General features: G+C 39.8%; 1 protein-coding gene across 1 annotated transcript in view; it reads right to left on the minus strand.

Moving 5' to 3' along the window:
- The window catches only part of SHQ1 (SHQ1, H/ACA ribonucleoprotein assembly factor), a 99754-nt gene that overhangs the window by 71311 nt on the left and 13252 nt on the right, over window positions 1-15191 (minus strand). The window contains exons 6-7 of the mRNA XM_074957499.1: window positions 12237-12349; window positions 11280-11410 (exon numbers count right to left, since the gene is read on the minus strand). Coding sequence (XP_074813600.1) covers window positions 11280-11410; window positions 12237-12349 — 244 coding nt within the window. The remainder of the gene's footprint in view (window positions 1-11279; window positions 11411-12236; window positions 12350-15191) is intronic.

Raw genomic sequence — 15191 nt, forward strand, 5'->3', positions numbered from 1 at the left:
GTTTCAATGTCCCATGATGTAGTTTTCTCCATCCCATAATTTTATCTGCATCCCAGAATGTTGCACGCCTCTTTTCAAAAGCTCAACAAACCCGTGTGTCCGCCATCTCTGCAAGAAGCATGGATCCTACACAGCTCTGCACTACTGTGATGAGTGTTGTGAACAAAGAGTGCCTGATCCTGCAGCATTTCCAGAGCCACAAGGAATATGACAATTCTTTGCAGGCTGGCTTGCTGTGCACCATGAAAAGAAACAATTCAAGGTTGTTGTTGGCCATCAAAGAGCAGCTGCAAACAATGAAGCGCCAGTTCTGGGCCCAAGAAACAAGCACTGACTGGTGGGACCGCATCATTATGCGGGTATGGAATGACAAACAGTGGCTACAGAACTTTCGGATGCACAAGGCCACATTCCTGGAAATGTGTTTGGAGCTCGCCCCAGCCCTCCGGCACAGCAACATCAAAATGAGAGCTGAACTGGCTGTGGAGGGCAAGTGGAGATTTCTGTGTGGAAGCAACACCAGATTGCTAACGATCAGTCAGGAAACAATTCGGAGTTGGGAAATCCACTGGTGGGGCGGGGTTGCTGTGATGCAAATGTGCAGGGCCATTACTCATGTCCTGCTACGAAGGAGTTTGACTCTGGGCAATATGCAGGACATAGCGGGTGGTTTTGCAGCAACACGGTTCAGGAACTGCAGTGGGACGATAGATGGCACACATATCCCTATTCTAGCACAGGACCTCCTTGCCACAGAGTACATCAACAGAAAGGGCTACTTTTCTATGGTATTGCAAGTGCTGGTGGCTCACCGGGCACATTTTACCGACATCAACTTGGGATGGTCAGGGAAGATGCATGACGCATGCATCTTTAAAAACACAGGCCTGTTCAGAAAGCTGTAAACAGGCACTTTCTTTCCAGACCAGATGATTACCACTGGGGATATTGAAATGCCTATAGTGATGCTGGGAGACCCAGCCTACCCCTTATTCCCATGGCTCATGAAGCCATACACTGGCCACCTCAACAGCAGCTAGGAGCACTTCAACCACAGCAGGTACAGAATGACAGTTGAACGTGGCTTTGGCTGCCTGAAAGGCCTCTGGTGCTGTCTACTCACAAGATTAGACCTCAGTGAAAAAAATATCCCCATGGTTATAGCCAGGGCCATCCCTGGGGAATGTGGGGCCCAGGACATAGGTGCCAAGTTTCTATCTAGCCATGGGTGCTCCCCCCAGCTCCGCCCAGACCTGTCCCCACCCCACCTCTTCCCACTTCTCCCTCCCCCGAGTGCACTGTGCCCTTGCTCCAGATGCGGCAAAACAGCTAATTGGCAGTAGGTGCTGGGATGGAGATGGAGACACTGATTGGCGGGGCCCGCCGGCAGGCAGGAGGCCCTCAGGGGAGGGGGAGGTTGCTGGGGGGGCTCCTCCTTGCTCCCCCCGCCCTCCCATGCCTCACCTCCCCGCCCACCTCCTCAGGAAGCACGGGGCCTCCCAAAGCACAGGGCCCATGGCAGTTGCCCCAATTTGCCATACCCTAGGAATGGCTCTGGTTATAGTTGTCTGCTGTGCGCTTTATAATATCTGTAAAGCAAAGGGGGAGAAATTCCTGCCAGGGTGGAGGGTGCAGGTGAAACAGCTGTGTGCTGATTTTTAACAGCCAGATACCAGAGCTATAAGAAGAGTTCGACCTAACTACGACGATCTAAGCGCTCTACCTCTCACAGAGGTGGAGTTATTACGTCAGCGTCGCGGGTGAGTTACATCGGCGGGAGCAATATTTTAGTGTACACGCTTACACTGTTAGGTCGCTGTAAGCTGCCTTGCGTTGCCCTAACCCTGTAGTCTAGACCAGGCCATACACTGGTGCTACTTCAGCAAATTTGCCCTAGTGATAGTGTCAGAAATGTGACAGAAGAGGGCAGGCTTTACAGAGAGCATAAAGAAGTGGAGAACAGGGGTTTTCAAAATTGCTCTCTGAAGCTCTGCTAAGGGGTTCTTGCTTCTACAGCCTTGAACCAAGGAAGAATTTTTGCTTAGGTATGGGCCAGTTCAGCAAGGTATTCAAGCACATGCTTAATTTTAAGCATGGGAATAATCCCATTGATTTCCATTGGACTATTCTCATGCCTAAAGTTAGGCACATCTTTAACTATCTGGCAGAACTGAGATCTACTTGTCTTGATAAGAAGTAAGAAAGAGTGAGTCTAGGCTACCCTCAGTTCTGTGAAGAAACAAAGAACTCCTGGTGGGAGCCTGGAGGGGGTGAGATCTTTCCTATTTTGATACATCTAGAATATCCTGTTAGGTTCGCAAAGGGAGAAAAACACACAAGTAATGTATCAGTAATGTATCAGTGGAGGAATCATTAAGAAAATTTTCTAACTAGAGTCATTATTCTCCTATACTTATTTTATTCTGACACCACTACTTTGCCAGTAATGTACAGCTATATAATCATTACTGGGGTTATACATATATATTATATATATTTATTTTAAGGGTTATACATTATATATATATATATATATTAAGCATGGCGAGCCCATTCAAACACTCTTGTCCCATAGTTGAACAGTGATAGTTCTTTACCTGCTTCAACATGTTGAAGGTGCGTTCACCTGAAGCCACTGATGCAGGAAAACTGACAAAAATACGCAATGCAATTGTGATATTAGGAAACACCCCACAGAGTCCAAGTTCAAATATTTCTTGAAGCAATTCCTTTGGCTTGCAATCCAATTTAAAGTTTGTGGAATATATTTGTTTGAGGAAGATGACCTCGTCACTGAGATCTTTTGAGATTTCTTTGTTGTACTGTTGCTGAAATTGTTCAGCTACAGAAAGTAGATCTTCATTACTCAGTCTATTGAACTTCCAAAGAAACCCAAAAAGGGTACAAATTAGTTGCAGTGACTCAAATCAACGTGTAAGACCTAACTGAATAGAGTCAATGATGACAAGGAAGACACTGACCCTATAATGCTGCTTGGCATCGAATTCAGGAGGTAAGTTGCGATTGGTGGAGAACTCAGATGAAATGCCAATATTCTGTGCTACTAATTTGGACTCAGTCAGGATCGCATCCCATCGATAAGATTTTCAATGTTATCCCTCTCAACATCAAGTGTAGCATTGTGTGCTTCAATTACCAGGTTAGTTTGGTGGATCATTGTAAGTAGCTTCATCCACAAAGATGACATCAGAATGTATTCAAATTTAGACGTGCTTTTGAATAGACTGAAGTTCAGTTCGAGCCTGTGCAGTGAGATTGAGAGATTCAAGCTCATTTAAAGACTCTCTCATTGAATTCAAATGCTGCACAACTGGTTGAACACCATCAATCCGTGCAGACCATCTAGTTTTGGACATCCCATGCAGTGAAACAGGAAGATACTGCTTCAGAATTTACCACCTTTGTGGACTGTTACTGAAGAGATTGTACATTTGCTGAATAGTTCCAAAGTAAGTAATTGCCTCCTTGCATGATTCAGCACAGTCAACACCTACAAGGTTAAGTGTGTGGTTTCCACAGCTGAGGAAAATACAGTCTGAATTATGCTCAAGCAGAACTGCTTGTACGCCTTTGTACTTCCCAGCCATATTAGATCCATTGTCATCGGCTTGACCAATTCAGACTTGAAAATCTAACTTAAAACCTTCTAGAATTGCTAGTACTTGAGCAGCAACTTCTTTTCCAGTTTTTCTCATGAAATCATCAAATAAATCTTTCTTCAATTGAAAATTTTGAGCTGTCTACAATCCTAACCTATCAAATAACCATAGTAGTCTGTTCTTTGTGAGAACAATCTGGAGTGGCATCAACAATGATTGAAAAATACTTGACATTTCGAATCTCATCAAGAATTGTTTGTACGAATGACCCACATAGCTCATTAAACTCGTTTTATATGCGTGTGGAGAGATAATGGACTTGCATGTGCTTTTGACTCTCTTGCAATTCTCGAACACGTTTAACATGCTCTGCTAAAAGTGGGTCATATTTGCTGAGGAGCTCAACTATGCCCAGAAAGTTTCCATTTGCATGATCACCAATATGTTGACTGGAACCAAAGAAAGACAATCCCCACTCAGAAAGAAAATGGATGACGTTCAGGATCCGCTCGAGAAGTTTTTTCCAGTTATTAGTTTCTGTAGAGCGTTCACTCAAGAGTAAATTCTCAACTGAACTTTCAGCTGATGCTGCCCTACTGGCTGATTTCCATGCAACATAGTTTTCTTTGTGTGACATTGAACTCTCATGTGATGGTATCTGGTCTTTCAACTTCCTCCAGCCTCTGTTGATGCTCCACCCTGACTGATCAGAGAGAACTGATGCATTTGTAGCACTTTTGTTCAAAATGAAGCAGGGTGCACAGTACAGAGATTGTTTTTCCGTACTCCAGCATAACCAGTCTCTTGTGCAGGTCTCACCATTTGGAAGAGTTTTTGTCAGCACATGAGTAGGGAAAGTATGATTATCAGCATCTTGTGGAATGTTACTTGGAATTTCAAAACAACTAATTTGAAGAAAAGATTGCATTTGGGCCGCATTGCTTTTGTCAATAATTCCAATGTCAGTCACAGTCAAACCGGTCAAGTACAGTACTCATGAATTGCTCTTGCTGCGTAAGATCGACACCTTCCTGTTGCTCTTGAGTTTCTTGATCGTACACAGGATCTTCTGCTGCAGCTGTTACTGCTGGCACGTCTCCTTGACTACTGTCCTCATGTTCATGTATTGGCATTGAAATATCACCTGTTGCAGTTGCGGAGTTTTCATTATCTGTAGCATTGTTTGTTGGGTAAGGTGTGTTTTCCAGTGGTTTGAGAAATGAAGTTATTGGCTTTGAGCTCTTAGCTGCTGCTTCACTCAGTTGTTTTCGCAATCTCTTGCTTGCACCACTTTCAGATCTCCTCTTCATAGTGATCTATCTGGTCAATACGTAGCCTACCCACCCTTAAAATATTCTGCTGTAAATAAGTAGCTTATCTACACTTGTAATCTTCTACTGTAAATATGTACACAAATGATGAATGGTACACAAATGCTGTAAAGACTTAAAAGGAAGGAATACTAATTAAGAACACAAAATGAAACAGACAGACAGGTTATTATCCTTATCACTGAATCAAAACTCAAGCACACAAGGTATAATATAACATGCTGAGCTGAAGACAAAGGGATGACATATATATAGTAAACACAGACACGGATACAGACAGAGGGATAATGTCCAAAAATTTCAAACGTGTGTCCTCACGAAACTCACTCTACAAGACTGTCCTCACAAATCTTCACCTTGAATCTGGGCCTATAGACTACGAAACCCTATGATGATGGCCAAGTTACCAAGCTAGGTCTCAACCAACCAACCAGTCACCTCTTTTAGCTACCATATGAAGATAATAATGAGGAACTCTCACACATAAATAATTCTAGTCAACTAGACGTAAAACTATAAAGACACTAAAATCTAACAATTCTCTACCTTTCAACACGCACTTGATCCAGCACCAGCCACTAGTAATGGTTTGTTTATATAATCAGCTTATCTGAGAGGACATGTTCATCATGGTCTAATCTTGTGCATCAGAACAGATGTATTTTAATATTTATGAACATTTTGAACTCTTTAATATGACAAAATCTATATCAGTTAACAAAAAAATTATGTCTGTTACCAAATCACATCTCTTATTTGCTTAAATTTACAGCTCTAAGCTGAGTGTGTGTATCACATTTTGGTCCGATAGGGATGCGCATAAAAACAAGTTGTGAAACTTATTAAATGCCCTGTCTATGCTGTATTCTGTTAATTCAGAGATCAAAAGGAGAACATTTAAATGAACTGTAAATATATTGATATCATTGTATTGATTTCTCTTTGACGTATATAGCAAATCACCTACAAATAGCAGAAAACAGGCAATTGCCTTATGTTAATCTATGTAGCTAATTACCAGTGATGCTTAGGAAATAGGTCTACTTCAGAGTCAGGATGATTGCCTATTGTTCAGCTAAGAACTCTGAGCTGTCAAGAGAAGGCCGGGAACTACCTACAAAACTCTTGGGTCCTGATCCTTTTTCATCTCAGATCTGCTTGATGCTTTATGCAGGGAAAGCTTAAGTCGTAAGACCCCACCTGGATCACTCTGGATATAAACATTGGACTGAATCCACGGACTAATTCTGAAAGAACTCTTTGCAACTACAAAGCTCACCATCTCTATGAAATTGATCTCAGAACTGTACTCATGTTTGTGGGTACACTGATCTTTTAACCAATATTCTCTCTCTCTTTTCTTTTTTAATAAATTTTAGTTTAGTTAATAAGAATTGGTAAGATCTGAAATATTCTTTAACTTGACAGGTGATTTGTCCGATCCTTTGGGACTGACAGAACTTTCTTATACAATGAATAAGGTTTTCAGTAATCCTCATCATATTTGACTTGAGAGTCTGGGTAGAAGCCCAAGGCTGGGTTGCTATAAGGGAACTAAGTTTCTCTCTTCTGTGTAACCAGTAAGGTATTGTAGAACCCGTTTTGTGCTGGCTTGGTAAATCTAAGTATTGGAATATCCACCAGTTAGGGGGATTGTCTGCCCCATTCTTTGAAGTTTGCCCTAATTGAGTAACCTCAATGTGCCACCACCCTCCCACCCCCGTCCTGAAACCCCAGTCACACTGGGTTGACCAGATAAGGAGCAAGAACTTTGAACACAGATGTAAGCCCTTGTTTTAGAGGACTTATAGAGAAAATGCTAAATTTAAAAAAATATTTTATAGAGAATGGAGATGTGGGTCCATTTTTAAACCACTTTAGGCTGAAAAAAGGTGATTATTTTGGGCTTCTATTACCTCTATAGGTATTTAGTATGTATAGGTATAAGTATGATCAGGCTAGCTCAAATTTCCATTCAGTGACCCATTCAAAGTAAAAAAGACAGTAAAATTGATGAAGGTGGGCTAATTACAAAAAAATAAATTTTTGCTTTTCAGTTTAAACTTTCACTGAATTCTGCAAATAAGTGCTCTCTAACGCCAAAATAGAATCGTTCTGACTATACAGCCACTCCATAATGGACTGAGTCATATACCCATTATAAATCACTTACATTTTGCAACATTAATTGGTTTACAAATATAATACAAGTAATAGTGCTTTTTAAAAATTTCTTACAAGTGGCACAAATAGAAATGGATTCCTTTTTCAATAAATTTCTGTCAGGAATAATGAGTATCTCCACAGTTAGAAAGAAATGTCCCTTAAAGCTGAAAGTCATAAAATGGAACTTAATACAGTATTACTATATACATATTATCTGATTATATAAGATAACATGGTAAGAGTAAATGTGTATCGTCTTGTTTTCTGCAAAACTACACAGCATACAAACTATACATACACGAAAGCTTAACACATGTACTACACAAGCATTGCTTTTCAAGCCATGGAAAGACAGGCTGATAAAGGACAAAAGACGTTACCCACTCTACAGTAACTGTGGTTCTTTGAGATGTTGTCAACACAGAACCCACTGTAGGTGTGCCTGCATCTGATGAGCATGAGATCAGATTTTTTTTTTTTTTTTTTTAACACAACAGTGTCCCTCAGGGTTGCAAATGCACCCTGTGCCTCCTCATGCTTCTATGCAAGAGCAGAGTGACCACAGCCCTCCTTCAGTTCCCTGGCAATTCAAAGCCCTTGGTAGCTGAGGACTCTGAAAAGCAGGGATAGAGAACAGGTTGGGGGATCCACACTGACAACATCAACTTGAAGAACCAAAGAAACCATAAGGCAAGTAACTGTCCTTTCTTCTTCAAGTATGCATGAGAGTGAATCCCACTTCAGGTGAATGGCAAGCATTACCCCTCAGGATGGGAGGAATGAGGAGTTTCAGCTGCATCAGTCAAACCTTGATTGTAATACTGCTCTCCTAAACTTAGTCCTGACCCAGCTGCTAAGTCCATAGTGTTTGACAAAAGTCAGGGAGTTACTCCATGTCATTGCCTTGTACATCTCTGATATTCGCAAATGTCTGAAGAATGTAAATGTCACTCTGTAATGAGTCTTGATGTTCAGTGGGAGAGATTCACCAGCCAACTGTTAACACAAGGAGATACATTGTTGTAGCCAATTGTGATATTCTCTGAGATGAGATGGCTTAACCTTTACAACACCCATCTACAGCCATAAATAGAGAGGGTGAGTCTCAATGGTTTTGTCCTATCAATATAACAAAGCAAAGTCTTGGAAACATCTAGTGTGCAATTTATTTTCTCCCAGTGCATAATGTGCTTTTTGATGGATTGATTCAGATAAAGTTTCAGACCACTCTGAGGATGAATTTTGGGTAAGGCCTTAATACTACCTTGTCCCTATATAATAAAAAAGAAACATTCAAGAAATATTCTTCAAATAGTTTGAAAAGGAATAAGTCTGAAGCTTAGCCGGGGTAGCTGGTCAGATACTCGCTGGGTTCTGTCTCACTGAAGGCAGTAGGAGGGCAGTAAGAAGGAACCAAGGGAGGGTAGTGGCAACTCCACACCTTATGCCCTTGCATGGGAGGGCACAGGGCAGCCCCCATGGGCACTGCTGTAAATTCAGTCTGGCACACAACAAACACTTTCAGTGGTATACAAACTGACATGCCCAACAAACTACAGGTTTATCATACAAATGGGCATCATCTAAATCAATCTCAAAGGATATTATAATAAACGCAATATTAGTTTGTGCCGCTAGAGTGCCTGTACTTTTAAACTCTCTGACATTTTGCAGCTGGGCATTGGCCCTAGCCTCCTGAGAGTTTTTAATATGGGCATGATCCAAAGCTCTTTGAAATCATCAAAAGCCTTCCCATTGACTTCAGTGAGCTTTGGTTCAGGCACACACGGCACCCTTGCTTTCTGCAATCAGATGTCTGCCCAGTCCTACTGGATAACACAGCCACTCACAACCAGTAAGAGAAATCCTTCCCTTTCCACAATATACAGGCTCAATTCATACATGTGCTCTTTCAATATCACTTCCTCTTCGGCAATACCCTGACGCATCAGTTCTTTTCCAGAATGTATCACTAATACAGATCTGGAGACAGTCAACTTGCATTTTCCTTGGAAGTATTGAGTAAAATATTTTTGTGACATCCCTGTTACTTCTAACTCTGTATAAACAGAAATTCCTTGAATCTTCGTTATAACTCAAATTGGCTGCACTGTCTTTGATTTTATTGCTTTAATACTTTCTTCAAACATAGAGAACTCATCAGATTGCTCACTGATTGCTCCTCCACAGCATGTACATACTTTCTGTACCCTTGAGGCTTCCTGCTCCCTTATGCATCTGCATTAATGACAGATCTCCAAGTGGAACCTGCACTCCCTCTCATGGTGATTTCTTCTATCACATCTAAGTCAGGGTTCAACAGCCTCCACTGGTTTCAGACTCTCACTCGGTTCCCTGTCATCTCTTGCTAAAGTTTCCACTGACACAATAGCAGCTTCTTTCTCAAATCTCCTTCAGTCAACAATTTCTTTTGGCCGCTGTCATTACATAACCCAAACACCACACAGTCCTTTAATGAGTCATTTAAATTTACACGAGTGCTCACAAAATGCCATGAGTTTCTTAAATTCAGCCAACAGACTGAGGGGTTCTGATCACGTTTGTGACATCAAAACTAAACTTCTTCCCTATAATGAGCCATCTGGGAAAGAGATGGTCCCTTAGGACTGTCCCAACCGCTGCATAACTTTTCCCAGTTGGATCACTAAGGCTTGTCGAGTTTTTGAGTCATTTCTGAGTCATTTCCTATAAACCCCATGTTTTTCTTCAGGAACATCATTTGCAAAAAAAAAAACAAAAACAAAAACTATTTATTCTATCAATATAATCTGCCCACTGTTCTTCATTTTTGTTGTATTCTGTAACATGGCCAAATGTGGTAACAACTTTATTAAATGAGAAGTCAACAGTGAGAGCAAACAAAAGAAATAAACCTCGCTACCTTTTTGTTTCCATGTCTCTCACACTTTTGTCCAATGTCTTTAATCTACTGTGTCTCCAATTTATGTGATGTGTGTGTTAACAATGCCTCATTGCAATGGCTGGATGGAGATCAATGAGAGAATGTACCAGAGCTGTTGCAACACACACTGTTTACCCAGATTCCCTTCTATTTCCTGTGTGAAAGGTCAGAGTACAAGGAACTAGAGCCTAGAAACACAAAGTAATATTTGTACATATGGATCCCATGTTTGATGTATTAACAATTATCATTTAGTATGGCAAATCCTGTGTTCCTAAATCATCTAGGAGATGATATGACGATCAGAGAACATATATAAAGGTTACAGTCAACTCTAAAACCACTTTATGTAAAAGTAGTAATCTCACACAGATACCCATTAACAGTACTGTCACAAGTTCATCCTCTAAAGATGAAACACATCTTGTAGGCCATAAACAAGGAATGGAAAGAAGCCCATAGGATACATAAAAAACATATGTGGAATAACCACCTGTGGAACAATATAATATACAAGTTTCTAAAGATGATTCATATATTGTATAGAAATATTGGCTGATACTAGGACAGTTTTATGCAAATGATTCTGAACAATGAGACGTACAGTACAGTGTCTGCATCATATTCACAAGTGGATACAAAAATTAATTACTACTGTATTTTCAACAAAAGGAAATATCTGGTACCAAAAGAACAATGACTTACGAAAATCTGAAAAAAGGAGATATACTAATAACACATGGGGCACTCCCACATTCCAGCTAATATAATGTCCAAACAAAGACAGTTTTAATTTGATATTACATTTCATGACTGTCAACTCTTGAGTGGTTTCCATGAGGTCCTTAAAATCGAAAGCAAAGTCTTAAAAGGGAACTGAGTCTTCAGAGATCACTGATGTGTCTAATATAATCCTTGAGAACAGATGACAAAGAGCTAAAACTATAGTTTCTTCTGAAGATACAAGGTTGCATAATAATGAATTGCACAAAACTCTAGTAGTTTATATATAAATGCTGCAGGAGAGATGACCAATATCTCCTATCCAAACAGACACTCAACTCTTCAAAACAACTTCATTATAATCATCCTTGAAATAAATAATAACAAAGGGTGGTATTAATATTACAGATTGGAAATTGCTAGCTAGAACCATGACTTTTCATCTTGAAGACAGCTTTCTGACAAGTAATGTGGAACAGAAGCAATAAAAATTAAATGAAATGTATACACTCTTACCGAACGTTGTTTGACTAACATGTTCCTGATGACACCTTCCCTGGGAAGCCATCTTTTTTGCATAAGCATCAACCCACCAGGGCTTGTACTTCAAAACATGCTGAATGACTTCATCTTCAAAAAAGTCAGCACTGGAGAAAAGAGTCGCTTGTTATTTATTTCAGTGTATAGTACACATACAAAAAAACACCAATCCCAGATTCTCAGAGGCATTTGCCATTCACTAAAAATTAGGGGTTTCAAGCGATTAAAAAATTAATTACAATTAATTGGGCAATTTAAAAAAATTAACTGATTAATCACACTATTAATCGCACTGTTAAACAATAACAGAATACCATTTATTAAAAGTTTAAAGGGTTAACTGATTAAAGGGCCAGCCAGCACAGCCAGGGGGCTGCTCTGGCCGGGTGGCACTGCTCTGGGCTCACTAACAAGGGGATGGGATCTGAGCAACAAATAAAGGGTGACTTAAGCAAAAGTCAAATGATCACAGAACTCAGAGAAACATTGTAGAATCCATCTAAAAAGAGAATGTTTATCTGCTCATGGTTAAGATGGGTTGACTGCCATTGTTACTTAGGAGAAAACAGAACTACGATGTCTGCAACCTAAAATGCTGGCAAGGATTGGTTACCCTGATGCTTGAGAGGTCAACTATGAAATAATATTCTGCAGTTCGCAGCAGCAGCAGCTCTGCTTGCGTACAGACTGGCCTTTGAGTTTAACTGACCAGCAAAGTAAGCCTGAAGTGGATGAGCAATGTCTTGTGTCACTGTCACACTTATGAACACCCTCTGAAGTCTAGTGTTATGAGACATGAAGAGTCAGGCAAATAAGAAGTAAACCCATTTTTTTTTCAAGAGATTTTAAAATCCATCATCTATCAAATGGCAAAATACATTTATTTTAGCTGATGTAAATTCACTTCATCAGGAGGAATAAAGTAGTACTTACAGATAATGATCAGGATCAAACTTAGCAGCCTCAGTCTCCAGTCGTTTCTGTCTGCGTCCATCTGCAGGGGTTAAGTCTGGATCCTTAACGTCAATAACATCACTGAGTTCATCCTGGAAAGGCAACAAGAACAAAAAGAATAAATGAGAGTTTAGAAGCAATGCTGAACAGCCTTATACTAAGGTGAGCTATTAGAATGATAGGTGCCACTACCAAGTCTCCCTTACTGAAAAGCTATGCATTATGGGTAAGGCTGTGATTTAGTCACAGAGATCATGGAAGTCATGGAATCAGTAACTTCCAAAGACCTCCATGACTTCAGTCAGTGCCAGCTGGGATCTGCAGGGTCCCCTACAGCCTGTGGAGGCAGGGAGCTGTGGGGTTCCCCCAACTCTGCTGTGGCAGGGTGACCAGGGAGCACCAAGCTCACATGGATTGTGGAGACCCCTGGAGCTCCCAGTCCACTGGTAGATGCCCAGGCTCCACATTTTGTCATGGATATTTTTAGTAAAACTCAGGGACAGGCCATGGGCTTCCATGAATTTTTTATTATTGTCCGTGACCTGTCTGTGACTTTTCCAAAAATATCCATGACAAAATCTTAGCCTTAATTATGGGTCATAATGCTATGCCTTTCATTGCATAATTTGTTTTTATGCACAATTAATATAATTACATTTCTTTTGTTTTTAAGACATTAGCTTAAAGTAGAAACAGTAAACGATGAAATAAAAAAAGCTCTGACCTGGATCCAGTATTTCCCCCATATTTTACAATTCTACTGCTTTTTGATTCATAATGTATCTGCTGTGGATTCCATGTTGATTGTAATAATGAAAATTGGGTGCTATCTTTGTTAAATCTACTTCAATCAGTTCTGCTCACCTGCACCACACCTTTTAAATACAGACTGAGTTGCTTAAATAAAAAATGGCCAAATGCCTTGGGTGTTTCAAACACTATACATTCTGTTTGGACTTTTCTCTTGGTTACAAAGAAAAAGATGCACTATTTTTCATTAATGCCTCAAATTTGCAATACTTAATGAAAGCTATTGCAATAAAGATACAGACAAAAACCAGGCATTATTGTTCTTGCAATTCTAGGGCCCAGTCCTACAACATGTTGTGTATCCCCAAATCCCCACTGACTTCTACATTCTGCACCTGAGATCGCAGGACTGTTTATGCACAAATTGACACTCTTAATATTGAAGTGGGCAATCATTAGTAATTTGGAATTTCGCTGTAATAATCAAACTAATGGGGCATTAATATGGGTGTAATATGTACTTCTGCAGGAATTCCATGGCAACAGACCAATTAATATACGTGCTATTAGAATATGAAAGCTTTCCCCCAACGTTACTTCACTTTTCCACTTTAAGACATAATAATTCATGCAGTAACCAAGTTATATGGTCTTGGCATTACAGTTAGAGTTGATAGAAACAGCTAGTACTTCTACCTCTTGGTATTATGTACAGAAACAAAACATTAGTTAGTAAATTGTCTGTAATCTACTACCATAATAAATGCTGTACATATTTGTGATATCTTTATGTAATCCTTATTCTCTCCAGGCTGGAATAAATTGGAGATGAACTACAAACAGTCAATAAACAAAGAAACTGTTTAGTGTATATTAGCAATGCAGATTTAAGCCTACAGTTTAAGACTTTGATCCAGCAAATTGTTCCACACACATAGATTCCTGTGTCTGAGCAGTGCCCCACTGACTTTATGGAATCTACCCAAGCAGAACAACTTGGAGGACTGGGGTCAAAGTTAGTAACAGTTTCTTCTAAGCAAATAATACATACACCAATCTTATTTCAATTGTTTTTAATAACTGTATCACCAATATGAATAATTGAAGTGTCCTTTTTCGTTCATTTTACTCAGATAACTCCAAAACCATAAGCAGTTTTACTATCTAGTTAATAATTTTATTATTGTGAACATCTGGCATAAACATATATAGTCAGACAAGAATGCAGTAATTAGTCCAGACTGATGCACTTCTTTTGCAAGTTAGCTAGAACTTTCTCCCTAGACTACACACATACAACAAACTATAAAGTATATCCTTCAAAATCCACTTCTAAGTTTTGGATATAAAGTCAAGATTTTGTTTACAATTATATTAAACAATATGTATGCATTTAGCACTAACTCTGAAAACAAAACCACAGTTTATCAACAAGCAACCTACGTATCTATCTTCTGACTGACTTCACTAATATACTGCCATGGATCCACAGGATATGTGCTACACCTCAACTTTTAAACAGTTCACTAAAGGTACCCCTTCAGCATTCCAGATCCCTAAGAGGTCCCACTCTTCCTCAAGGGTAGGCCACACAGCCTCATCGCTTCCAAGACCGAGTGTCTGGGCTCCAGCACTCCTGTTTCTCTCCATGAACTCTGCCCAGAATATCCAACTGAGATGGTCTCTGAACAGGAATCTTTTACCCTATACAAGGATCAGTGCACCTTAGCAAATATCTGCAGTAACGTGAGGCAGCTATGTGACAAAACACCTATGTCTCCTCCTCTTTACACCCAGCACATAGCAGTACAAAGCACAGAGGGAAACTGAGGTGTACACTGGATTCATAATTACTAAAAAAATTCCCACATCTGTAACATATATATGTATTTTACATCGTTATATGGCATTATAATCTTTAACATATTTATCCTCATACCACTTTCATGTAGAGAAGTACTATTTTCCTTATTTTACAGCTGGGCAATTCAGACAAGAGAAAAGAATGGACTATAAAATAATTTAATTTTGCGTTAGATAAAATCTTTGCATTTCCAAGTTGATAGTTCAAAGCATTGTTTGTCCTCATTTTTAGACCCATCTTTTCAATGACATAGAATCATAAAAATGTAGGACCTTGAAGGGTCCTCAAGAGGTCATCTAGTCCACTCTCCCTGTACTAAG

This window comes from Natator depressus, chromosome 7 (assembly GCF_965152275.1).
Source record: "Natator depressus isolate rNatDep1 chromosome 7, rNatDep2.hap1, whole genome shotgun sequence".
NCBI classification, from domain to species: Eukaryota; Metazoa; Chordata; order Testudines; family Cheloniidae; genus Natator; species Natator depressus.